The 26,478-nt window shown below is 43.5% G+C and overlaps 2 protein-coding genes across 7 annotated transcripts; one reads left to right on the top strand and one right to left on the bottom strand.

Moving 5' to 3' along the window:
• Nucleotides 1–1,629: 1,629 nt before the first annotated feature.
• Nucleotides 1,630–5,396, bottom strand: LOC309531998 (uncharacterized protein). 2 transcript variants are annotated; one of them, XM_082221935.1, is made up of 2 exons: nt 5,257–5,396; nt 1,630–3,687 (listed from the first exon to the last, which is right to left on the bottom strand). In XM_082221935.1, the coding sequence occupies exon 2, from the start codon at nt 3,656–3,658 to the stop codon at nt 2,780–2,782; it is 879 nt and encodes a 292-aa protein (XP_082078061.1). In that variant the 5' UTR covers nt 3,659–3,687; nt 5,257–5,396; the 3' UTR covers nt 1,630–2,779. The 2 variants fall into 2 exon arrangements, with proteins under 2 accessions (XP_082078061.1, XP_082078062.1); XM_082221936.1 differs by lacking the exon at nt 5,257–5,396 and adding an exon at nt 4,377–4,397.
• Nucleotides 5,397–5,961: 565 nt separating this feature from the next.
• Nucleotides 5,962–25,690, top strand: SCLY (selenocysteine lyase). 5 transcript variants are annotated; one of them, XM_082221861.1, is made up of 13 exons: nt 5,962–6,099; nt 8,106–8,214; nt 8,796–8,908; nt 9,289–9,389; nt 9,845–10,028; nt 11,192–11,319; nt 12,346–12,510; nt 13,890–13,996; nt 14,696–14,732; nt 15,940–16,023; nt 16,226–16,328; nt 19,416–19,491; nt 21,756–25,690. In XM_082221861.1, exons 2-13 carry the CDS (start codon nt 8,117–8,119, stop codon nt 21,898–21,900), a joined length of 1,341 nt encoding a protein of 446 aa, XP_082077987.1. In that variant the 5' UTR covers nt 5,962–6,099; nt 8,106–8,116; the 3' UTR covers nt 21,901–25,690. The 5 variants fall into 5 exon arrangements, with proteins under 5 accessions (XP_082077987.1, XP_082077990.1, XP_082077988.1 ...); XM_082221864.1 differs by lacking the exon at nt 5,962–6,099 and adding an exon at nt 6,232–6,406; XM_082221862.1 differs by lacking the exon at nt 5,962–6,099 and adding an exon at nt 6,471–6,632.
• The last annotated feature ends 788 nt before the right edge of the window (nt 25,691–26,478 follow it).

The raw sequence follows: 26,478 nt of genomic DNA, 5'->3' as shown, positions 1-26,478 counted from the left end.
CACTACTACTAAATCATATATTCCCCACTTTGAGTTTTAAATGAACCTAACCAATCAATACAAACACATGGAAAAAGTAAAATTAGTTGCTTTTTTGCAATGTATGGAGCGAGGCATTTGTATGTATGCTACAGAACAGATATCATTTGAATTACCCCTTCCAGGAAACAAAAAAGATTTTTGATCCCTAAAACATTAAACTCAGAGTGACTGAATCTCATTCTGACAATTTCCTTCATTTGAAGGTTCATCAAAAATTGCCTGTGCAGAAAATATATTGCAATTTGGGAAGGCATTTAATATTAGGACCAACGAGGAATGATAATTTTAGGCATTTGGTTAGCTTATCTTGACTGGGAATGGTAACACAAAACTTCAAAATTAACGATGACTACTGAATGCAAACATTTGGAAATATCCATCTAAAAACTTTAAAGGAGACAAATTTTAATGGAAGCACTGTCACTACCATTAGTGATGGCTCACTTGTTTTCCCGAAAAAAGAGGGTGCTTTTATTGCTTCAAAGATCCAGTAAAACTGCTTGTATTACTGACATAATGCACATCACCCAATTATATTACAATTAATTGCATTAATCGTCTCTCCAGTCAGCCTTTTTGACATGGTTTTAGAGCGGGGCTACTTCTCATATGGGAAATCAAATGTATAAGCAAGGGCAGATGTAGTAATAAATCACTGTTCCTTAGCTTGACACAACATGCATATAATGCTGCATAAAGTTACATTTTTGGTCCATATGAAAAAAGGCAACAGTTGAAATAACAGTTGAAATATTTCTGGCAAAGGGTAACAAAATAAATGATGGAAATTTGTTATTAGGATTTTGGGCTAGACAGGTGCCCTTTGCCTAAAAGTATGTAACCATTTAATATTCTGAAGTACTTGTATTTATGGAAATTATGTGAGCAGAATTTAAAAGATTATGCTAACTTTAACAGGCCAGTTATATCGCCCAAAGTTAATTCCAACACACAGCATTTTGGTGCACAGTTCACATCTTCAGCCAAGAGCCATTAGGTGGTGATAGATCAAGTGATGTACATATATCTGGAAACCATTCCCAATACCCCGTGATTTCTAGGATTTAACTACTATACAGCCAATGGGGCAGTGTACTGAAGAATATACTCTTCCCAACATGATGGGAAACATGGGTATGGGTGTGAGTGTGTTGCCGGGTGTTTGTGACTTTCCAGAGATAAGATTACAGCAATTCCACATGTGGATGTCTGTGTATACACCATGTGATCCAGAGGTCATGTAATGTAACAGTACATGCACAGACCATCATGCATACAATATGTCTGGATATGAGACTATGAAAACTAGCCATCTGTATGCTGGGGGGAAAACAGTGAGGTATGAAAACAGAAGTTTTGCCTAGCTTTGAAAGGGCTGCAATCTGTAATACCAATGCTCACTGCAGGCAGAGCTACAAATTTCTCAAGGAAGGACTTGCTTCTGTTTCAGTAGACATAATAACTGCAGTGCAGCTACGTCCTTCCACTGTAGCAAACATTGCAGTGCATTCATTTGCAATTCTTACTCAATGAGAAGAAGAATTAAACACCTTTAAAATAATTCGTAAGGCAGTTCCAACCCCATGCTATGTTCAGTGCATTATACATGTTTATGTCTCAAATATTTTCAATTACAAATTCTACTTTTCCACATATATTTCTCACCACTGATGTTTAATTGCTAAGAATGAAGAAAATATACAAATAGTTGTTACCACCACATTTATACCAAAAGCCATTTTTAAAATTTCCTGACCCTTTTTTTTCTTCTCACATGAGCCAATGCTATCTATCAAAAGCTGCTTTTCAAAACTGTATAGGTATTTTAGGAACTAAATATCTGCAAGATCAAACAGAGGAAACCTATTTTCTTTTGCCTGCAAGCACCTAGTCCTGAAAGGCGCAGAACCCCTTCAAGTCTCAATGAAGTAATGGCAAATTGTATATGGTCAGTCTCTTAAGACCATACAAGTATTATCAAGGTAAGGGGTGGGCATTACAGGAAACTACTGTACTTTTTAGATAATTGAGCCAATTACTGTTTTCCCTTCAGGTGTGCTTACTTACTTACTGTTTTAACAGGCAGGAAGTTAGCAGTCTATTGTGAGTCTCAAAAAGATCCTGCATTGTGACACACAGCCCCACAACCATGTTCCCCTTTTAGCTGCCATCTCACTAGCTACCATTTTTTATTTTAATTGTACATGGTCTTCCAGTCTTGGGAGACACTGAGGTTGGAATGGGCAACAGGTTATATAATATGACTCTCCTGCAGGAGAGTCTGCATTTTCTCCTCACACTTCTATTTCAGGCCACTATACAACATTTCAGCAAAATGTTTTTTTAGGAGTGTCCAGCCCAACATGAAGACTGTATGAAATGGAGAATGAACCACCTTCCTAAGAAGTCTGTTCCAGTGGTTAAATTGTTATTATATAACATAACCTACTATTGTGCATTTGGTTTGCTTTAACATCCAAACATTGGTTTTTCTGTCTTCCTTTGCTACACTATAGCTTTTTAGTACACAGTACTTTCACCTTGTGAAAGTATCAGTACAGGCCTAAACAAATCTTACTTTCTCAGTAAGCTAAAAGCTCATTTCTACTGGTGCCATTGCTTTGGTGGTGTTGCTGTACATTAATGGAACCCAACAAAATTATCTACATCAACTTCCAATTAGTCAGGGTATTAAGACCTTCCAAAACTTCAACAGAAACAGATTTTGAATGTTGGGCTAGCAGTTTTCATATTTGTCAAAAGTCTCATAGAACCCTGGTCTGACTTTTCTGATGCTCATACGTATATGTTGACATTCAGGTGCAACTGACTCGCTATAGCTAGTTGAAGATGCTGTCCCAGTAATCCAGCCAGAAGATAGGCGCTTTCTTTTTGCCTTATGTGAAAAGTTCCCAATTCCTTTGCTGCGTCCAAGGCAGGGGTCATCTTTCTTCCTACTGCTGACATCTTCAACTGGCTGCTCATCTCTATTGGAAGTCATTCCTTTACGCTTACATGCATCTTTCTCCTCTTCTGCAATCTTCCTGAAGTGCTCCAGTGATTCTACTTTTCTTCGTCTTTCTATTGTTTCCATTTGTTTCTTGTCCACGAAGTCCTCAAAGTACATTTTTCTTTCACTCCTCTGATCTTCAAGAAATTTCCACTCAATGTCAGTCATCTTCACACCACTGTATTGCTCCAATTTCTCTCTTGTTCCTGTGTCTGTACAAAATATGTCAAAAAGCTGCTCTGAACTCCTGTTGAAATCATCTGCTTTCTGTGTAAACAACTCATTTTTTCTTCGCTTTCTGGACTGATATAATTTTGAAAATTCCTCATACACCTTAAGAATATGCTTCTTTATGCTTTGTGTTGCTATGGTATACAAATTGCAAAACAACCAGTGCTCCTGCAGAAGTTCAGCAAGCAACTGGGCAGCATCTTCTTTGGATCGCTGGGCTTGCCCAGCCCTTTTCGGGTGCAATAGATATAGCATGTTTTGAATGACATCCTTCTTGGTAGGCAGAATTCCTTGTGCAAATTCTGATGACTCCACATAATCAACTGTTCCCAGAGTTTTTTTTGCTTTTGCTTTAGTATCCAAAGCCGCCATCATTCCTTTCCAGTGTCTCTTTATACCAAAAGCTGAAATAAAGAGATATTAAGACAGCTGAAATAGAGTAGCATCAAGAATGAAAAGAAAACCTTAATTATGTGAAGCTAAGAATATGTAAGCCAAGGTGGTCAAAGTGTTCAGGACTGCAGCCAACATAGATAATCAAGTAATTTCTGGAGAGAGCATTACTTAGTTCCACCCATTTGGACTAAGTAAGCTCCTATCTGAAAAACAAAACTGACTTGTCAAGCAGTAAAGCATCAATAAAGTATTTTATTCATGTTAGCTGCAGCCTGAATTTCCCCCTTGATCTGTCATTGGCACAGCTAAATCATTCATATATAATTCAGTATGTTCTTATATTTTAATATTTAAAAATATAGTGCTATATCATACAAGGTAGACCCAGAGTACTTGTCTGTTGATTTCAGTGGGTCTCCTTTGAGCATGATTAACATTAGATACCATCTATTAAACCCTATTAGGGAATTCACAAAAAGCCTTCTAGCAATGGCACAGGTGTTTCTCCGATTAACTACAAATCACCTCAACAAGCAGTCTTAATACTTGTATTCTGTCCATTATAACTCAGAAATCTGTGGTGGCCAAGTTACCTTAAAATATTTAAAAATATTTATTTACAACATTTCGAGCCTGCTCTCCCATCACACAGGTAGCCTTTAACAGATTGCTCTGCAACAGTTCCAAGTAGCTGTACCTTTTCCTCAATCTTGCTTTTCAAAGCTGCCTGCTGAAATAAGTGCCCTGATATAATTATATTAATCTTCCTGTCAGTGAAACCTCATGCATCTATATTCACAAGCAAGTCCCAATGAGTTGACTACAGCATTTCTTCCTAGATGTGCATAGTGTTGCAATCTGAAATGGAACAGTATTTTCTAAAGGAAACCTGAATCCCAGAATGGAAACAGGCAAAGAAATACAAATAGCACCTGTCAGCATATATACAATGATGCTTCCAAGTTTTAGCATCCAGGCAATTTCCTATTTTCGAACTGTAAGCAAATTCTCAACTGAAGGGCTCAAAACTTGGATTTTTAAGGCGATGCAATCACGGAATTTATGAAAGTCCGCTCTAGGTCCTGGAAACTATGAGCGCAAGTAGTGCACTAAACCAAAGAGGCTTGAGAGCATAGCGTCCGGGGATCACGTTCTGGAGGTCAACAAGGGGGATTAAAACAGCCCACCGAGAAGGAAGGGATCTTTCTAAAACCTGTCAAGCGGACCAACCCTGCACCGCCTCAAAACCACGAGGCTGTCAAGAGCACCAGAGAACACCTGCGCACCCCACTGCCCGTCTGCAAGGCAGGGACCAGGCACTCCACGTACGGCAGTTGCCAGCCCTTATTCCTGCCTGGAAAATAACGCCAATGAGGCGAAAGCCGCCACAGGCGCCATGAGGTGGATGGGGGTGGGGCCCGGCCTCCCTCCCTCTCAGCCCCGGCAAGTTCCTCCCCACTCCCAGGCCGAAGCCGCCTGAGGCCCAGGCGCCGTTTCCCTTGCCCGGCCGGCCAACCGTTGAATAGCCCGGCCTGGCCGGCTCTAATCCCGCCTCTCCCGTTATCCCCAAGACCTGCCTTCGATCAGCAGAACAAGCCAGAAGAGGTAAAGCGTCAATTAAAAGCCCGCGGCCCATCCTTCGCCATCTTGGTAAGTGAGAGCGAGCGAGCGAGCCCTACGCAGCGGGAAAAGGGAAAGCGATGCCGCCGCCGCCGCCATCTTGAGGAAGGGCAGCGCGAGCAACCCTTCCCCTGTGGTGGTCTCTCATGCCGACGTCTCTATGATCTCAACTGTCATTCACCGAGTTGCTTTGAAAAAATAAACTGGGCGTTGGTAGCTAATATATGGTCCCGTTTTTGCAGCTGAGGCGAAAACCGGGCCTGTGAGGCCTCCTTGTGGAAAAAAAGGACGAACAAGTAACGACGTCGGCAAAAAAAAAAAAAAAAGACCCAGTCGCCAACTACCGTCAGGAGAGCAGAACCAGTAAGCGGAGCCAAGACAAATGGACGAAGGGGTCTTGTTTCTTAAGGGGAAGGTCGGAGGCAGGTTATCGTCAGTGCGAGGCAACCGATTGGTTAACTAACGCAGCCGTGCCCCGCTTAGCGCCATTACGCACTGGCGGAGGAGGAAGCTGATTGGTCCTTGAGGAGTCGACCCGCCTGGTCGCGATTAAACTAATAGCCTTTCTTGGGCGGAAGCTGAAGCCACGCCAGTACCAGACTCGACCATAAACCAATGCCCTCTTTCGGGAGACTGTCGTCATATTACTAATGATAGTGAGAGTGGGAAGAGAGAGTCAACGGATGCCCCGGCTCCTACGCGTCAACCCGCCTTGCCACTGTCAGTCCGAATTGTGTGGCGCGGATCTGATTTGTCGGTGGCTGGAGTGTTAAGCAGCCTCAGCAGCCAATAGCTACGTGGTGAGTTGGAGGACGCGGATTGGTTCGTAGCTGAAATTTTGCCGTAGTAGCCAATAGGTGCGTCTCGAAGTTTGTATAAAAATGGTCGCGTTGAGGCGGAAGGTTGTGCAGTCCAGCATTCTGTTTTAAGCTGTTCTGGGATGGGCATCTCTCTCACCCGGGGGTCGGGAGTAGTCGTCTCTTTTCTTTGTCTCTAGGATGTGGTATTAAGATATACGCTCCCTAGTCCAAAGGGAGATTCAGTTTATGTCTTGCAGGCAAGAGCTGAGGAGAACAGTTCCCCATTTTGTTTAGCACAATTTCAGCAGTTAAAAACATCTCAGTATAAATAAACTAAAAGAAAAGGAACCAACTTGGTGACTCATATAAATTTATTGTATTGTTAGTATGGTGCCATCCATGTTCATAGGGCTTTGCAACAAAACAAGAAGGAGCTGATAGGTCCCTGCCCCAAGGGGTTCACAATCCAGAAATAGGCAATGACAGAAATGGGAGGGAAGCAGAGACAAGGCTTAGATAAGCAGTTATTTCAGGTACATGTATTTAGGGCTAATTACAATAGGGCATTGGGATTAGAAGGTTGTGCTAAAGTCTTAATGGAAAGGGCGGGGTTTCAGTGCAAAAACAAAGCAATGATAATTACAAACGGAGAGGAATGATAACAACTGTGGTTGGACTTCAAGACATCTAAGGGTCTTTCGTATAGTGTGAGGCTTTCCCATTCCACTCAACAACCCTCTGTTGTTGAGTGATTAAGCTACACAACGAAATTTTATTCTGGTAATGTGTAGGAAGTGTCTGAAGCTTTTTTGCTCATAAACAGTGCCTGTGCATTGAGCCTGTGAGAGAAAATGGGGTAGCAGGTGAAAATTATAACAGAATAACTACCATCGCTGCAGATTGAACTACAATTTAGAATTTTTGGCTTTCTATGGCTTTTTAAACTGTGGGGAGTATTGTTTTTGTTTGCTATTATTGGATGTATTTTTGTGTTTTTATATTGTCAACCACCCTGTGATCTCTGGATGAAGGGTGGAATAGAAATTTAATAAAGAATGATAATAATTTCCCCTCTACTATGAGCTTCCTTGGGGACATTAGGCAATTCACCTTTGAGGAAGAGTCGTAGCTTGGTAGCGTAAAGCACACGCTTTGCATGCAAAAGGTCCAGATTCACTTTCAGTCTTTGGCATTTCCAGGTAGGATTGGGGGGGGGGGGATTCTGGAGAGCCACTGTCAGTCCTAAAACATATCTCCCATATACAAATCTTTTGACAATGTGTGTGACTCTTCCTTTGACTGCCTCCCAGCTGGAAACCAGGGAAGACAGTATATCAATCCTAGGAAGACAGGGAATCTGAGAGATGGGAAGTATTTCTTCTAACTTTCTTATGTCCATCTTTGGAGGTACCTCTACAGAGTGGTAATTCAATATTCCTGACATAGGTGCCATCTCTATAGGATTGGACCCCCTCAATATTTGTAGGCAGGCCGAGGCCCCCCCCCCAATGTTGAGGGGGTGGAGGAAGCCTCCCAATGATGTGTGTCTAGTCCTTGGGCTCCTCCCACCACCACCATCCTGCCTACAAATGCAGCTGGACCACCTCAAACCGCCACTGCCTGCCGCCTAACCTCCACTGGAGGCCTTGCGGCAGAGACCTTGGCCTAGCTGCTGCAGTGGCTGTGGAGAGCCAGTGGAGGTAAGGTGGTGCATGGGTGGTGGCGTTCAGGGCTGCAGTTGCAAGCAGGGGGCAGTGGTGTTGGGCTTCATTGCGTACCCATTGGTTTCACATGTGTGATGTTATGATGTCACGTTTCGCTTGCGTGCAATGCTGGGCCCCTCCAATCTGGGGCGCGAGTCAGTGCCTCTGATTCCTGAATTTACAGCAGAACGAGTAGTCGTATCTTTTTGATTAATAGGCAAAGGCATGTCAGAATTTATTTGTGTGCAATTTGAAGTCTAATGTTTCATGAAACATTAGTGGTTTGTGTTTTTCTTAAAATAGGTTGGTGGAGAATGGAAGAGAAGCAAATGAAGAAAGTATTAGTGAACAAAGGAAATGAGAACAGAGAGAAAATTGACTTTGATGGGGAAGAGAACAACACATCAAACAGGTTTGTAGCTTCCCTTGACTTTAAAAAATGGAGACAATTTTTTGACAATGGTAAGTGCTGAGATTTTGCTATTTTACCCACAATATACCTTGGGAATGAGTCCTGTTGGATTAAGTGGAACTTACTTCCAAGTAAGTGTGTGTAGATTGGATTGCAAAACTCCAAGCAAGTAAAAAAATCTTAGGATTGAGCTCTAGGAACTGAAAGATTATTACAGTAGTCAACTTCTTAAGTGCTAGAATGCTGTGATTTTCAGCAAAATCACTTTAAAAATTAGCAAATGCATTGTGGCATATGCTTTCATGGGCCTGGGCCCACTTTGTCACATTCATATGAGTGTGTCATATGATGTATTCATCAGAACTGGCACCACATTTTAAAGCTTGGGGAGAGATAGTGATGTTTTATTTCAAAACCTCAGTATCATCTTTGTGGTTGTGGCAATGACGACTTCAGAAGTGGTTTGGTTAGGGCAGCATTTTTCATAACCAATGATGCAACTTTGGCCCAAAGAATGCTAGAGGTAATGTATCTTAATTCCTTTTTCTGTTGTAACTATTCTTGCATTCTGTTCCCTTCAGGAAGATATACCTAGATTACAATGCAACCACCCCTCTGGCTCCAGAGGTGATTGAGACAGTTACAGAAGCCATGCATGAAGCATGGGGCAATCCGAGCAGCTCTTACACAGAAGGTGAGAGCAAGCCTGGATGAAAACATTCTATCAAAGCATCCATCTCATTTTTATATTCATCTTGCCTTTTTAAATTCAAGTTACTACATTGAAATGGCCTTAAAGGAATGTATTACTGCATGTGATCCACTCTCTAGCACTCGCTGAAATAAATGCTCATGCAAGGAACACAGAGCCAAATCTGGCACTTATTGTTGCCAGAAATAATTATTCTGTATCAAAAAACCTCTTCCAGAATTTGGGTGGACTTAATAATTTGTTTATTTATCACTTTATTACATCCTGGAACTCAAGGTGGTAGTCTTCCCCTAATGCCACCCATTAGAGACTTCCCCCCACCTTGCCTTGATAATAAGATAAATGTGCCTTTGATTTCACAGGTCGAAGGGCTAAAAATATTATAGATGGAGCCCGTGAAAGTCTGGCTAGAATGGTAGGGGGACGACCCCAGGACATCGTCTTCACTTCTGGTGGGACAGAGGTGAGATATGAGATTCTGCTAGCACTGTTTTGACCTGGTAGTCATTTAAGAGATCAACCCATAACATGCTAGCTGTCTTTTTTTCCTAAATGGAGTCTGACTTTATTTGCTTCTCATAGCATTGGTGACTCCATTCTTAATTAGTGCCAAGTAAGACCCAGCAAACACCCATCAGATAAAAAGAAAGTCTATCCCTCTTCTGTTGAATGGCTCTATCTTTTATTTAAAACCTGCAAAGGAGCATGTATTGCAATTTGATTCACTCACATGGAGGTAATGACTACAAATCAGTCCTCTGCCTCTGATCCTTCTGAGACTGAAAGACAAGTCTGCCACTGAACTAGTGTTTGGGTAAGAAATTCAGCATTGTCTACTCCAGAGGACTGCACTGGTAAATCTGGATATTCATATGAACATATGAGATGGGGATTTGTATCTCTCCTTTTTCCATTCAGGCAAACAATTTAGTGATCCACACTGCAGTGAAGCATTTTAAGGAAAGCAACAAGCAAAGTTCTGATGGACCAAGAGAAGATAAACAAAAGACTCTGGGGCTGTGTCCACATTTAATTACATCTTGCATTGAGCATGACTCAGTCCGTCTCCCTGTGGAGCACCTAGTGAAAGAGCATGAGGCTGGTGAGTATACTGTAGTGGATAGTCAGAGATTGCTGATAAATTATACACACTTGCCAGATTCTGCTTAGGCAAAAGCTCTTTTTTTAGCAATTTTAGTTTCTGAGTAGCAAATACTACTTTTTTGGTATTGTTGTTTAGTCGTCTTAGTCGTGTTCAACTCTCTATGACCCCATGAACCAGAGCATGCCTTGGAAACTCTCACTTTCTTCTCAAAGCTCCATTTTTATGTCCATGGAGTTTTCTTGGCAAAATACTGGAGTGGATTGCCAGTTCCTTCGCCAGATGGATCACATTTAGTCTAAACTCTCGGCTATGATCTGTCCGTCTTGGGTGGCCCTGCACAGCATAGCTCAGAGCTTCTTGGAGTTATTCAAGTCCCTTCACCACAACAAGGCAGTGATCCATGAAGGGGTTTTGTTTGACATACTGTCTCTTTATTGTTTACTCCGAATGTGAGCTGTCTAAAGCTGGCTCAGCAGTACTTTCACTGTGGTGCTAATGTCCAGAATTGGGGGCAGTTCTGAACCTTTAATTCAAATGCATTTATTTGCATCATTTCCTTTTCCTATCCTATCCTATCCTATCCTATCCTATCCTATCCTATCCTATCCTATCCTATCCTATCCTTCTTGCCTGTCAAAAAGTGACCAACACATGGAGTCAGAGATGGCATTCCTAGCCTGGCTGATAAGTGGTCTTATCACTGCGTAGGGAGGGAGGAATATATAGCTTGTGTTCAAACGGTGCTAGGTTTAATCTCTGGTGCTTCTCCAATTGGGCAGGATCATGGCAGAACTCAGTATGAGATTCAGAGCTCTTAGTGGGGGCTTTTGCAAACTGAAGAGACTTAAACAGCATGCAGCATTTCCCCTCAGCTTCCTCCTCTCTTATCTTCCAAGTATCCAGCTGAGCTCCAGGAAAATCCATTTTTGCTCAGCTGCCTCTTTCATTAAATGCTGCTTCTAAGTCAATAGCCACTTCCTCCCAAATTCCCTTATGACAGCCATATCTTAATCTTTCAAGACTAAGGAGCGCTTGTCTGTTGCCTAGCAATAGGTCTGCTATTCCCTGTGACTTTCTCCACTGCTGCCAGATACATAGTAAGTGCTGATGAACGCACTGAGCTATGGGATCAACATCTTTTTTTGCATCCTGATTTACAGAAGCCACTTTTGTACCCGTGTCCAAAGTGACAGGACAGGTGGAAGTAGATGAAGTTGTTGCAGCAATCCGTCCAACTACATGTCTAGTTTCCATTATGCTGGCCAATAATGAAACGGGGGTTATCATGGTGAGTTGTGCCTTCTTATTACATGTTTAAGAATATGAGGTTCATATATGTGGTCAGATGACCCCAAGAGCCAATGAGAGGGAGCTGAAGCTCCCCCAAAATATTTCCACTCTCCTTTCATTTCACCGACTTTCAATCTCAGTACAGTGGTACCTCAGGTTACATACACTTCAGGTTACAGACTCTGCTAACCCAGAAATAGTACCCCGGGTTAAGAACTTTGCTTCAGGATGAGAACCGAAATCATGCTCTGGTGGCGCGGCGGCAGCAGAAGGCCCCATTAGCTAAAGTGGTGCTTCAGGTTAAGAACAGTTTCAGGTTAAGAACGGACCTCCGGAACGAATTAAGTACTTAACCCGAGGTACCAATGTATGTTTTAGGTATACAGTAAGCCCCGCAACTTACACAGGGGTTTAAGTACTGGGGATAGTGCATAAAGCCAAAATCATGTATAGTCAAAACACACTGGATGCAACGCCAGGTGGGATTGCCAAAGTTTTCCCCCCAGATGCCCGCTCCTCTTTCTGCCCCTCTTTTAATTTTTTGTTTTTGCCAAGTGCCTAAATCTGAATGCACACATGTTAAATGTACATAAATCACAGGTCCACTGTATAGCAAAACCTTTAGTTCTACAATTTTTGTCACCTCATTGCTCCCCCAATCTAGTTTGGAATTACAGGTTTTGCTCTCCGGAGACATAGAGACATAGCCCTGTGCCGTGAACCACGGTCTCCCTGTGTAGGGTTGTGTGTTCTGTGGAGTTTATATGTGGTGTCCTTTGTTTGGATGCTGAGTTACACCAAATGCTAACTTCTACCTTAATTACAAAGGCGGGGCAGTTGTGCTACATAACAATAAAACCATAGAATACCATCAATAAAAGTTCAAATGCAACCATCAGCTTTCCAGGCAAGTAATTCCGTGAAGTCATCATATGTCAGCCAGTAGGGCAGTAGCAAAAGAGAGAGCCAGAACACTTGTGTTCCTGGTGAGATGATGCCTCCTGATGGTTCTTTCTTCTATCAGCCTGTCTCCGAACTCAGCCAACGGATTCAAGCTCTCAATCGGAAGAGAACGGCATCTGGTCTGCCACGAATCTTGGTACACACAGATGCAGCACAGATGATTGGGAAAGGTCAAGTGGATGTGCAGGATCTGGGAGTGGATTACCTCACTATTGTGGGGCACAAGGTAAGGTGCTTCTCTCTTCGGTCTACAATGTAGTTTCTACATGCAGGATAAGAGATGTTCATGCATCTAGGTCATCTCCCAACATGGTAAATCCAATACCCATTAAGCAGAGGGTTGCTGTCAGCCCATAGAGTCATCCTTTATTGTTGATAAAATATTTAGAGAGAAAAATAAGAAAGAACATCCCAGGGCTCCCTGAACACCAGCCATCATTCTGAGAACCAGACAGTGACCATAATCCAGAGGTGCTTTGTGTGACAGGAAGCTGGCAGTAAAAACGTTTGGTGTTCATGATTGGTTCTCTCACTCACAGTTCTCATTGTGCAGGATTGCAGACTGACTCTATTAGGGCTAAAGGTGTTTTTCTTATGTTGTTTAATAAATGTGTCTAATGCTATCTACATCCTGATTTCCAAAACTTTTTTTTTCATTTGAAAGTTTTTCCTTCTTTCCTTACTCTCATAAAAACAGTGCACAATATGTACACACAAAGAATATACAAAGAGGCCATCTCACTTTGGCCTTTTGTTAACTTTGGGGAATCCATGTGCTAGAGCAGCAGTACGTCAGGGTTTATTTTAAAATGAGAACCATTGTTGATTTGCTTGCTGCTGACAATTGTATTTTGCTACAGCTGCCATGCAGATTGTCATATGGTGACTGTAATGTAAACTCTGCCCTGAACAGTATCTTGGCCCTCTTCTCTGCAGCCCATGCATCTAGCATGGTTGCACAGAAATGCAGAAAGTGTTGTTTAAATTGTCTTTTATTTTCATCATGAACTCTTGGAACACCTAAAAACATAGTGGACAGTCGATAACTCACTTCTTAGGATGCAATGCAACTCAACTGCTTCTCCACCAGATGGCAATCTGGGAACAATGTTGAGTGAATTTGTCCACATTTTCACATTGCGCAGGAGAGCATGACCCATAGCAGGAGATGTCAGTGTGTCAACGTCACTTTCCATTACAGTATTCAAAAACAGCTTTTCATTTTTTTATCTATTTTCTCAGTAGCCAAGTAATGATTCAAGTTAATCTCCAGGCGTAATTAGTTTAATAACTGTGGCATCTGGGAACATGTTTGTCATGTTTTTTTTGAAGCACACAAATGCCTGTCAAGTGATAGAGAACAGGGGCAGAAAACACAGGAAACTCTTCTGTTATGTGTGAAATAGTCTAGGGGAGGGGTAGCAGTGAGCATAGGATTCACCCATACTTCTCTCCCACGGGCAACCATGATTTCCCCAAGGATTAATGTTTGCTTCTCTGCTCTAGTCAGCCTTACTTCTGTGTGGTCAAGGCACCTCAGTTTCCTGTTGAACACACCACTTAGTTCTTGTCTGGAGGCATCAGCTTTGTGATTTATTGTTGCAGTTCTATGCCCCGCGTATTGGAGCGCTGTATGTGCGAGGCCCTGGTGCCACCACTCCTCTCCATCCCATGCTGTTTGGAGGTGGGCAGGAACGGAACTTCCGCCCTGGGTAAGAAGGATGAGGGCACAGAGGGAACCAGTTAATCCAGGGAGAGGCCAAGTAAGGTGGGGACCTCTCTTGGATGTGGGAGCAATATGTGGGTAGCTCATGTTCCTCTTCTTCACGCGGGTGAGGGGCTGTGAGAGAAGACACCAAGCAGTTTTTTTTGAAGATAGTTTTCTTTGAGACTCCAAGGATGCATAGATTAGTGAGTGAAAGGCTCAGCTTTTGAAAACCTTTCCCTTTCATATCATGTTTCTCATTTGGCAAAGTGTGAAGCGTTTCAGGATAAGCTGCTGGGAAATGCAGTGTAGGGTTTACGTCATGGGCTGTGGCTGAGTTTTAGTGCACACACACTTTACATGCAAAAAGATTCTAGGTTCAATCCCCAACATCTCCAGGTAGGGTTGGGAAAGACCACAGCCTGAAACCTTGGAATGCTACTGCTGGTCAGTAATAGTGAGCTCAATGGACCAGTGGTCTGACTTGATATAAGGCAGCACCTGAGCTTCCCAAGTCACATTCAGATGACAAGAAATACCAGATCTCCTCCCCCCACAACTGAGTAACTCAGGAGCAGTAGCTCCTATCACACAGTAGCGCCATTTTCAGTCCCTGCATTATGCTAGTTACCCAAGTAGATATAGCCCCTGTGCTTGTGTCACTTTTATTATGCTTTAGGAATAAATATACACTTCTCTGTTCTAGGACTGAGAATACACCAATGATTGCTGGCCTTGGCAAGGTAAGCTCAGAAGTGATGAGGGCTAATAATGACAGTTATGGATTCAGCATGAGATACTGTCCTGGTAGCAAGATTTCAACCCAGCATTCTTCTTACAATAATTTAAAGGCAGAAGCAGTGCAACAGATTTCCCTGGGTTTGCTTATCTGTGCTGGTGCTTCTCTTCCCTCACACCCTTGTGCTCTCATGCCAGAGGTGGAGTTGCTATTTGACCTATGGAGCAAAAGTTCTAAATCTGTGCACAGTGGGACATTGACAGGAGACAAGGATGCTTACAAATGTTTTACTGTAAACTCTGGTTGTTTCCCATCATTGTGAGGATCTGGTTACTGAGGACTTGTTGAAATACTAGAGGTTGTTCTTCTAGGCATATTTTTCAGAGCAAATAGCTAATCTTTACAGTTTTCCCTGTGGCTCTATGTGAATAGCATGCCAGAACAAGAAAGGTACATCAAGTTGGCCTATACTGTATATACATTGGGGTGGGGTGAGGGGAAAGTATTCTCAATAACTCAACACCCAACCACTGTTTTAGGGTCTGTTGGAGAATATGTCCAGATTTTCTCTAGTAGCCCTCTTCATGTGCTGCTTTCACAAAGGGACAACACAGATACCAGGAGCTGTGGGTCAGCATCTTTAGCCCCATGTCCAAGGTTGTGTAGCTCCTCCCAGCTCCTGCTATTGCCTTTTTGGCCAAATGCCTCCCCCCCAAGTAGTAAACAGTGTATTTAAACAAAATGCACCATAGAGGAATAGGTTTTAAAGCAGGGTGCCTTTACTATCTGTGTAGGCTGCCAATGCAGTTTAGAACCGTGATAGATCAGGTGAGTAAACATATGAAGAGAGCTTATGCCACTGAGGTTGCAGGTATATAGTTATATGATTAATGGGTTTTCTTTTAGTTGATTGAGAGTGGTGGGTACCTTGCAGGTATGCTCGAGAGAGAGAGGCTCGGGCAAAATTGTGCCATGTAGACTTTCCTTGGTCTCTGACAAATCACTGTCAGACCAAAGGAATCACATTACGAATAGGCACAAAAGGTGATTCCATTCAGATTGCCTACCCATTTCAGTCCTGCATCGAATATCCTGATCTGTTTTCATCTGTCTGGATGGGGACATTCTATGGGAATCACCATTCCCTTCATGGTTCTGTCTCTTGTTGTAGCCACTGAGAAACATGGTATGCTGATTGTTTTCCTTTGCAGGCAGCAGACTTGGTGAGCAGGCACTGTGAGGTTTATGAAGCTCACATGAGGAAGGTCCGGGATTACCTGGAAGAGAGACTTGAAGTGAGTTCTCTGGGTGCCTGTTTTCTGGTTTGGCCTGCAACCTTTGCATAGGGAAGGGAGGATTGACCCCTGTTTGTAGATAGAATTGCATGGCACTTTCTTCTTGCTGCCTTCCTTTGTAGGAACACTAAGCTGGGGGATAGTGAAATGAGGGCAAACATTAACAAACATTTCTTGAAAGTATTATTTTTGCACATTTTAGGCTGTGTTTGAAGAGCAAGGAGTTTATTTTAACTGCAGGCTGAAAGGCTCAAGGAGACTGTCCAACACCTGTAACTTTTCTGTCAAGGGCTCAGGACTAAAAGGTATCCCCTATGGCTCTAAATTTTCACCATTCCTATATGGCTGCTGTCAGTCTACTTTAGGTTTTGTTGGGGGGGGGGTTGCCTACAGCTTCCTTGGTGACCAACATATGTGTTAAACCTGTCAATAGATCTCAAGACTGCATTACTCTTAAGATAGTTTCAGAGCAGATGAAAACCAGACTGCTGCTGTGTGAGGGAGAGTGGGGAGATGCTAAAATATGATATTGGAAATTGGTTTTCTAATTGCTCAAAGAAATTACAAATTGTGACATTTTGCAAATACAGTGGCACCTCGGATTACATATGCTTCAGGATGAGAACAAAAATCATGCAGAGGCGGCACAATGGCAGCAGGAGGCCCTATTAGCTAAAGTGGTGCTTCAGCTTAAGAACAGTTTCAGGTTAAGAACAGACCTCCAGGACGAATTAAGTTCTTAACCCGAGGTACCACTGTACAGTGGAAGCTCTGGTTACGTACTGTCCCCCTTACGAGCACTTTGGGTAATGAGCTCAGCTAACCTGGAAGTACAGTGGTACCTCTGGTTACGAACTTAATTCGTTCTGAAGGTCCGTTCTTAACCTAAAACCGTTCTTAACCTGAGGTACCGCTTTAGCTAATGGGGCCTCCCGCTGCCACTGCACCACCGCCGCACGATTTCTCTTCTCATCCTGAGGCAAAGTTCTTAACCCGAGGTACTACTTCCTGGTTAGCGGAGTCTGTAACCCGAAGTGTTTGTAACCCGAGGTACCACTGTAGATACTCCTGGTAGCAAACTTTGTCCCGGGATGTGAGCGGAAGTTGCGTGGTGGCGGCGGCGCAGCAGCAGCAGGAGGCCCCATTAGCGAAAGCATGCCTCAGGTTAAGAACAGTTTCATGTTGGGGGGGCCACCAGGTGGCGTGTTGGAAGATGGCCGACAATAACATCTCTCTGACCCATACGAGGTAATTAAGGGGCTGCTATGGGAAGTATGCAGTCTTCCTACCCCCCCAGGAAACGGGGGGGAGCTGCCTTGCCAGCGGTGTTCACAGTGCACCCCCTGATCGGAGAGATGGGGGTGCCGAACACTTGGCACGAGCCCTCGGTGAAGTCAGATCTTCCTGACGCCGATTCCAATTAGCGCGTGCTGGTTAGCTTCAGCTCGGAATTATAATTGGAAACATATGATTGGATTGAAGCTGAAGCACATACATCAAGTAATGTTCGAGAGATAAGACTGCTGATTTATGGATCTCTGTGACCGGGAGTGACGGATGGACAAGTAAATCTTCTGATGAATCACCACTAGGAGACTGTATGTTTGGAATGAAGGGGGTGGGTGGGTGGGGGAAACTTTTTCTTTTCTTTGCACGATGTGATATTAATAACCCTTCACCCCAGATAGAAATAAGATTGTTGCGTTTTTATTAATCACAAGCAGGAATTTAAGAACTGTGTGGGATGGATTATAACAGGAGAGAGGATTGGTGAACGGTGAGAATGAGGAAAATTTTTATGACGCAGTTAAAAAATGGTGTCTCGCCAAGACAGGCTTGCCGGAGAAAGAAGGACAGGGGGAGGAGAATCAGGATCGTTCGAAAGAGAAGGAATGTTGGAACGCAAGCTTGACCTGACAGAGCCTCCTGACTCATTTGATTTATTTGGCAAGCCTGAGAAAAGTAAAGGACAGACCGAAGATTTTTTTTTTAATTTTTATGGAAGCGTTGAAGAGAGGCTGTCCCTGTGCGATATGATCTTTGAAGAGTACAAAACCCACCCTGGGCATAGTCGGCCAATTGGTGTCAAAGAAGGATAGAACTTTCTTTATGTACGCTACAACAGCAGCAAGAATACTCATTGCAAAGTATTGGAAGACACAAGAGTTACCCACTCTGGAAGAATGGCAGATGAAGCTGATGGACTACATGGAATTGGCAGAAATGACAGGCAGAATCCGAGACCAGGGAGAAGAGTCTGTGGAAGAAGATTGGAAGAAATTTAAAGACTATCTACAGAAATATTGTATAATTAATGAATGTTAGAATGATGTTGGATAGAAATTAAGTGGTTTCCAGCTGTAATGCTTTAAGGGAATATGAAAAATGGGTTGTTAATAGGGAAAAATCTAATGTTACTATTTTAAGACCAAAGATTAGGATAAACCAAGAGGGTAAGGATTTGCTGAGCCAACAAATTGAACTGGAATACAAAAAAGGGAGGTATGAGGAGGTCCGGGGAAAAAGCTAAGGAAAATAAGTAATAAAAAAATGGAGTGGTTTTTAATCATTTTTATTTTGTATTTTTTTTCTTTTTCATTTTGTATTGTAATATCTTAAAAAAATCTTAATAAATATCTTATATTAAAAAACCCCACACAGAGGATGCCTGCTAATCTGCTTGTGAAAATTATCAGAGATCGCAAAGAAAGGAATATACGATAACAAGAAGAGAAAGAAAGTAATAAAGGACTATCTGGATTGAACTGGATAGAACTGTCTAATTAAAGCAGTAATATAAGTGATGTTTGGACTCGTTCGGAGTTTTGGACTCGTGCGGAGCTTGATGTATGGGTACCCCCAACAAAATTTAAAATTTGGCTGTATAATTTGGAACTAATGTGATTTGGATAATGTGATGTGATTGGCCTGTTAATAAAAATTATTTTTTAAAAAAGAATAGTTTCATGTTAAGAACGGACCTCTGGAACGAATTAAGTTCGTAACTGGAGGTACCACTGTAAAAAAAAGTAAATGAGTTTTAAGCTTTGGCTTTTTATAATTTCAGCATGAATTTCATATTTATCTCAGGAGGGATTCGAATTGTAAAACCCACATCCTGATTTTATCTATTAAACCTTTTTGTCATTAAAACCCTACTTTGCCTGTTCAGATCTGCATTTGACAATTTTATATGTATGATGTGCATTAACTTTTGCATTTGTTTATTCCCCACCCCCTCCAGCTTTAGTGAGAAGTCAGTCCTAGCAAAAGTGTAGGTGGGATAAGCACTGAATGGAGTGAGGGGAGGTTGAAAACTGATTCTATGGGTTCCTTCCTCCACCAGGTCCTTGGGTATTTCATGGCACGCCTATGTCTTGTATTTTCTGCAGGTCGGCTGGTGCTATCTCACTGTAGGACTTTGCTTGCCAGTGTTGGTGCTGCATGCCACTCCGAGAAGGGTGACCGGTAAGGAACCATGTTGGGAAACTGGGCATTCTGTGGCTGGAGGGGACAGATCCATCTGATGTAGAAAAGTGAAAGCAAAGGGTGCAGCACCTGTAATCACCCACCTCCTCAGGGAACTCTGCTTCTTAATGGTAGTATTAGTGTGTGTGTGACAATAGTAGGATTCACCCAACCTGCCCTGTCAGCAGCAGCCCTGCACAAGGACTTGTACTTGCACGGTGTGGTGTAACTTTCCCATCTCCCACCATGTGCCCCAAAATTGGCTCGGGGAGGGGAGTCAGGAGAACCCCACAACTGGGTGGAGATGGTGGGAACGTTTTGTCTGGCAAGCTGAAATGCTTGTGCAGGCAGAATGATTGGAAGAGCACAATGTTGAATTCCACCCTATGACAGTAACGCCAGCCCTTACATCTTACGGTCTTCTCTCCTGCCCCCCAAAGATGTACAAAAGGAATGTTTTCCATTTTCAAACATGAAATCCTCCTGCTTTAGGAGAAGACTGCCAGAGACATGTGACACCGCCTCCCAGAATCGCTCACCCTGCATCTGAGACATGCCATTTGCCCCTGGACAATGGGCAGACTAATCCTGTCCCTCCACTTAGCTGTGTGAACCACCCTTCTCCTGGCTTTAAAGCGCTACTGGTCCAGGTCTAAGAAGTGGAAGGGGTTGTATAGTTGCCACAGTGCCAGTCCCACTTTTCCCCCAGGTGGTAAGGGCAGCACAGGAGAGGGTTCTAGCAGTAGGGGGTTACTGAGATAGTGTTGCAGACTGTTGCCGCTTATTCAGGAGCTGAGCTTATTTTGCAAGCTGGTCAATTTGCTTTAAGTTCATAAGCCGGTTAATGTATTTGTATCTTAGTGGAAAGTGTTTTCTTTGCACTTTTGTACAAGCCAACATTTGCATAAGCTGTGGCCTTTCTACCTTGGCATCCACCCTTTTGGAACTCACAGGGGATGGTTCCAGCTGGGCAGGGAAGTAGGTGATCAGCTAAGTGCCTAGGATTAGGATATCATCAAGTGGTTTTCCTTTGAATAGTGTAGTGTGACAGATCATGTGTCTGAGCAGCAACTTGCTCCCCTGCTGTTGTTTCAAATACTGGAGAGAGCAGTGGAAACCTAAGTGCCTTGTATTGTATTTCTTTCACCTAAAGATTTTCCTAGAATGCTTGTGGTTCAATTTTATGTCTGAGACCTGCAAAATCATAGGAGCATATTGGTATGACAAGCCTTGTGTCCCAATTGATTAGCTGCTGGAGCCAAATCTGAGAACAGAATGTGCTAGAATCGAGGCTTTTGCTCACATACCTGCTCCAGAGATAATACATTTCAGTTCCATGTTTCCACATGGATGCGCACAGGATCATGTTCAAAAGCAGGTTCCTGAATAGCAAGCGTGAAGGGCCAAACAAAATTCAGATGCCATTCACACAAGTAACAACTGCAGGAATAATGTGGGGCAAGTCTGGACTGGCACCCTGTTATTGGGGGAGAGAACTGAACCACTCCTTCCCTGCCATGGTGGTCCCAATCTGGATGGAGCTGCCTGTGCCTACTATACACATGGGGGGAAAGCTTCCACTGGAGAAGATAGAAACATTTCCCCCCAATGTGATTAATAGGGGCAGGGGGCCACAGCAGGGTCTAAGCTCCCTTACAGTACCTCCATGCCAGGATCCCCATCCAGCTCTTCTTGCTAACACTAGATGGTCTTGCATCTAGTTTGGGCTTAAGTCAGATTGATTTGTTTGTTTTTTACATTTCTTTCTCATGCTTTGATGAGTTCAGAGCAGCATACACAGTTCTTTGACTCTCTTTTGACACCAAACCTGTGAGGAAGTTAGCTAGTCACTAGCTCAAGGTCAGTTAATTATGTCTGAGCTGGGACCTAGGCTCTCCCCAGTTGTAATCTGACACTCTAACCACTCTACATACCAGTAGATGGGGAACCTTTTTTAGCCACATTCCCTCCTGGGCAATATTTCAGAGGCTGCCTGCAAGAGAAAAGTGTTGCCTATCATTTAAAACCAGCACTGCAGTGGATCTGCACCTAAGCTGGGGTGACTGCAGCATTCTTAGGAAGAACAGTGATGTGAATGTGCACTACAGAGGCAGAGTTCTGTGCGGCTCATATTGGAAACTAATGAGACTTAGAAATAAGTATAGGACTGCATAACTTTTGTTTCCTTCCTCTGTTCACTTCTTGGAACCACTGTAGGGAATTTTAGGAGGTTAAACTTGACTTACTTTCTCTTTGTTCACCAGGCCATCCTCTATCCTGCTTAGCTGTGGAATTCCTTATGACGTGGCACAGAACGCCTTGCGTCTCAGTGTGGGTCGTGCTACCAGCAAGGAGGATGTGGACCTGATTGTGGAAGATCTGAAGCAGGCTGTGGCTCAGCTACAATAGGCCAGATTTTCAGTCACCTAGTGAGACAGTTTTGCCCTCTAAACCCAGGAAGTGAGCTTACCTGACCCTAATTTTCCATTGCTCTAGGTGCTACTTACATTTAACAGAATGAGGCTAGATAACATTCTAGTCAGCTTCCGGCCACTGAATTCTTGTTGAATAATCTCTAGTGATTCCCCAGCCCTTGAATACAGCAGGCCAGAAATCAGTGCTCCCTGAATGTAGTCACTATGCTGAGCAGGCTCTGCCAGCAGTTTTTACTCATTGAAGTGGGTAAACATTTCTAGTTGGATGTTTAGATCTATGATTGAGGTTTTTGTGTGGGTTCAGGAAACATGCCTAAATATTATGGTTTGAATGGACAGGTGAATCCCCAAAAATTGGGAGCTTGCCTTGGTACCTGGAAACGGCCACTCTTTTGATGCCACCCTTCTGGGGTATTCCATACCCCTGAAGGAAAGCAGTTGCCCTCTATATAGGCACTGAAGGAACATGAATATTTCTTCTGGCTGCAGCAACAGGTTGTAGCTGCTATAGTATTGCTGCTGAGATGTGCAGTGGGATTAGAATGTGCATTCTTCTAGAGCTGAAGAGGAGAGAGAGAAAGAGAAAGAGAGAAACCTTCATTTCACATTACTGTGTTTTGTGTTATGAAGGCTGCATAGAACTTCTCTAACCTAGGGCTTATCCACACTTCAATTGTCCTGCTGCTTTTTCTAGAGAAAATTGCTCTTTAGCGCTCAATCAGAGCAAATGGCAATTTGGTTTTTCCCGGATTGCTATTTGTTCTGATTTGTTGCTAAAGAACGAGTTTTCCCTTGCAAAGGAGTGGGTCAAACAGAAAACCACTTAAAAGTCATACTTTCTAGGCACTGCACAAGTAGAAGTGGGGATGATCTCCTAGTGTTAAAGGGCTATTTAAGTTATGAAAAGAATCCTACTGGAAATGGTGATGGTGGGGGATTTGAACCAGGAATTGCTACTGCTACTATCTGCCCTGGTTGCCAAGAGGAGGAAATCAATCATAGCTGTCATCTCACATAGCTCTTGCAACAACAGATCCTGGTTGTAGCTGTTGCTGCTGGTTTACCCTAAATGGAGAAATACTCTAATGATGGGGCAGGTGATGTCAAGAGAGCCAGCATAGCAATCATTTTCCATTAGCAAATGGTAGACAACTGCATGCTGGTTCTCTTGCCATTGCCTGCCCAGCTGGCTTGCATCTTGATCAAGCCAACAGCAAGGATCTGACTGGCAATGGTTTACTTTCCCATAAGAACAGGTGGTGGCGAGAATTCTGCCTTTCCAGGCAGTTCTCTTCTGCTGCTCTTTGTCTTGCCTACAAGGCATTCTGAATACCCTGCTCTTCCTTGTCAGGATGCATGGCAGGGGTTGCTCTTACAGTGAGTTTCCCCCTGCAGGGAAGGACAGGTACCACATGGACCCATTGCTATAACTGCTTACCTTGTCTGTGAGAAGGAGGCACCTATATGCAAGAATATCATGGGGGATTTTGTCATTTTATATATAGAGAGAAAGTTACAAGCCTGGTGAATCAAGGGGATGCTGTGGATGTAGTGTAGCTTGATTTCACTAAGACTTTCGACAAAGTCCCCCACGAAATTGTTACGGAGAAGTTGGTAAAATGTTTGCTGGACAAGGTTATTGTTAGATGGATTTGTAGCTCCCAAACCCAAAGAGTATTCAGTAATGGTTCCTCATCATCCTGGAAAAAAATGGCACGTTGGGTGTTCTGTCCTGGGCCCATTGCTGTTCAACATCTTTATAAACGAATTGCATGAAGGAATTGAGAGGGTGACACTCAAATTTGCAGATGACACTAAACTTGGAGAGGTACCTAATGCTGCAAAACACAAAATTCGGATTCCAGATGACCTTAACAGATTAGAGAATTGGCCCAAACTAACAAAATTTCAATAGGGAGTTGGGCTAGATGACGTTAAGAATCCCTTCCAACTCTATAATCCTATGAAATGTAAGTTTCTGCACTTAGGCAGGAATGGGGGACACCTGGCTTGCCAGTCGTAGTTGTGAAAATGATCTAGGGGTCTTGGTAGATCACAAGCTTAACATGAGTCAACAGGGTTTTGACAAGCTGGAACATGTGCAGAAGAGGAACTGTTGAGGAAGTTGAGTATGTTTAGCCTGGAAAAGAGGAGAATGAGAGGTGATATGGTAGCCATTTTCAAATACCTAAGGTCTGCCACCTTGACCTGTGCAGCATATTATGCAGTTGCCACTGCAGGCACTGTGTTCTGTAGCATGAAGAGTGAGGGGAAGGATGAAGGTTATGCCTTCTCACTTATATAAGCAAGTTTGCACATTAAGCTACCATAGTCCATCTCTGTGCTAAACACTGTGATGCATGGTGCTCTCTTTTCTATCATGAAAGAGCCAGTACTTTTGTTACAAGGAGGGAACTGGAGAAAGGGGTGGGGCAAGGACAGAAGAGTGGTAAGGCAAGCAGAGTTCAGATTCTCCCTCCTTTTGGTTAGCACCTTCAGATCTTATCTGGGGTCCCTGGATTGCTGCAGCCTTGATAGGTATTATAAAATAGTAATTTAGTCAGGATGGATTGTATACTCCATAGTGCTAAGGTGAATATTCTGTTGGTGCAAGAACATTCTCCCCCTGTGTAACGCTGAATCTGTTATGGGGGTTCACCCAACCCTCTGGAGCAGATTTGGAGGGGAGGCACAGGGGGAGGAGAGGGGTGGGGTTCCATTGCACTAATGCAACTATTTAGCTGAATACTGTCCTATATTATTTTGTTTGTAGGCAGGAGAAGGGACCAATACATATATATTCAAAGTCCCAGGTGAGGCACATAGGTAGGCTGGTTATATTATCGGAGACAATTGTTAGCACCAGAAGCAAATGCCCACATGCAGTTCCTCAGTTTTGTGCATGGGAAGCTAGTAGGTCTAATCCTACAGGAATAGGAACGATTTTACTCAACTCAGGGAGACAGGAATCATTGTATTTCCTTAGACTGACAAACTAATATTTGTTTCCTGTAAAAAGAGTTCAGAGAAAATAAGACTCTTGCCTAGCATCCTCTTTCCCAGTAGAAGGTGCCTAATGCTTTTAGGGGATTTGTCACATCTGTAGGAACAAATGCTATATTTTTTAACTGGTTAGCCTTTTCCTTTGTTTTCCTGGCACGTAAGCTGATTTTGTAGATCTGTATCAGCTCCCTGAACTGTCTTTTGTTTGTATCCATGAAAAGAAGACCCCAAGGACTACTTTTCAGTTAACTGTCATAGGAAAACATCAGACCTGCTGTGAAGAATGTCTTGCTGGCCCTGTTGATGGGGAAACACTGATAAAATGAAACTTGCTGGATTGGGGAGGACAGCCAGGCACAAATATATGGGGAAAAAATGTCTGTCTGGAAATGTTATGTGTTATGCTATATTATGTGTATTTCTTGAAAGCTTTTGAGTTTCAGAACTATTGTGGAAGGAATTCAAAGAAGGCAATTAAGTAGGGACCAGGATAGACTCACGTCTGTTTCAACTTATTTTGCTACACAGATACAGTCAGTCCAGCTGATAATAGGGATAAGAAGACAAGATCAAGGGTTGGTTTCACGATTCTGTGGCTTTTTATGAATGTGAAATCACAAGCTATTTGCTGACCTATCAAAATGTTAATCTGGTATGCTGCTGTCTGTCGCCTTGTTCTGTGGAGCCAAGGTGGGTAACACTGTAAAACAGATATTAACTCAAAGTCTAAAATACATTAAAATGTGATAAGTTAAAAGTAAGCCTGTATCAATGCCAGCCTGATTTGTTTATATTTTCAGTCTTGCTATGACACAGCATTGTTCGTTATTTACAGAAGTGCAGATTTTACATTGTGAAAGCTTCAGCCAGCCAGTGTATCTGTACTTACTTTTATCATACTTTATGGCTAATTTGAAGATTCTATTCTCATGCACCCTCATACTTCCTGCCAGTGGCGTAGCGTGGGGGGTGCCAGGGGTGCCGGCCGCATCGGGCGCAACATTTGGGGGGGCGCGTTTGGCCGGCCCTCCTCGAGGAAGCAGGAACCAGTGGCGTAGCGTGGAGGGTGCCAGGGGTGCCGGCCGCACCGGGCGCAAAATTTGGGGGGGCGCGTTTGGCCGGCCCTCCTCGAGGAAGCAGGAACCCCACTGTCCTCGGACCTCCTCTGAAGGCTGGCGGTGGGGCGGAGAGACCTCCTCCCTGCACCTGCCTTCGGAAGGCTGCTCCGAAGCCTGGCGGTGGGGCGGAGAGACCTTCTCCCCGCGCCAGCCTTCGGATGGCTGCTCCGAAGCCTGGCGGTGGGGCGGAGAGACCTTCTCCCCGCGCCAGCCTTTGGATGGCTGTCCTGAAGACTTGTGGTGGGAGCAGTGGCGTAGCGTGGGGGGTGCAGGGGGGGCCTGCCGCACCTGGCGCAACATCTGGGGGGGGCGCGGAAGAGACTCGAGTGCTAAAATCCACTGGTTAGGGGGCGCAAATTACTTGCCTTGCCCCGGGTGCTGAGAACCCACGCTATGCCACTGCTTCCTGCACTGAATACCTCAGTTCTCTC

This window comes from Podarcis vaucheri (genome assembly GCF_965113315.1).
Source record: "Podarcis vaucheri genome assembly, chromosome: 5".
Lineage (NCBI taxonomy): Eukaryota > Metazoa > Chordata > Lepidosauria > Squamata > Lacertidae > Podarcis > Podarcis vaucheri.
This window is presented reverse-complemented; position numbering and strand designations above follow the sequence as displayed.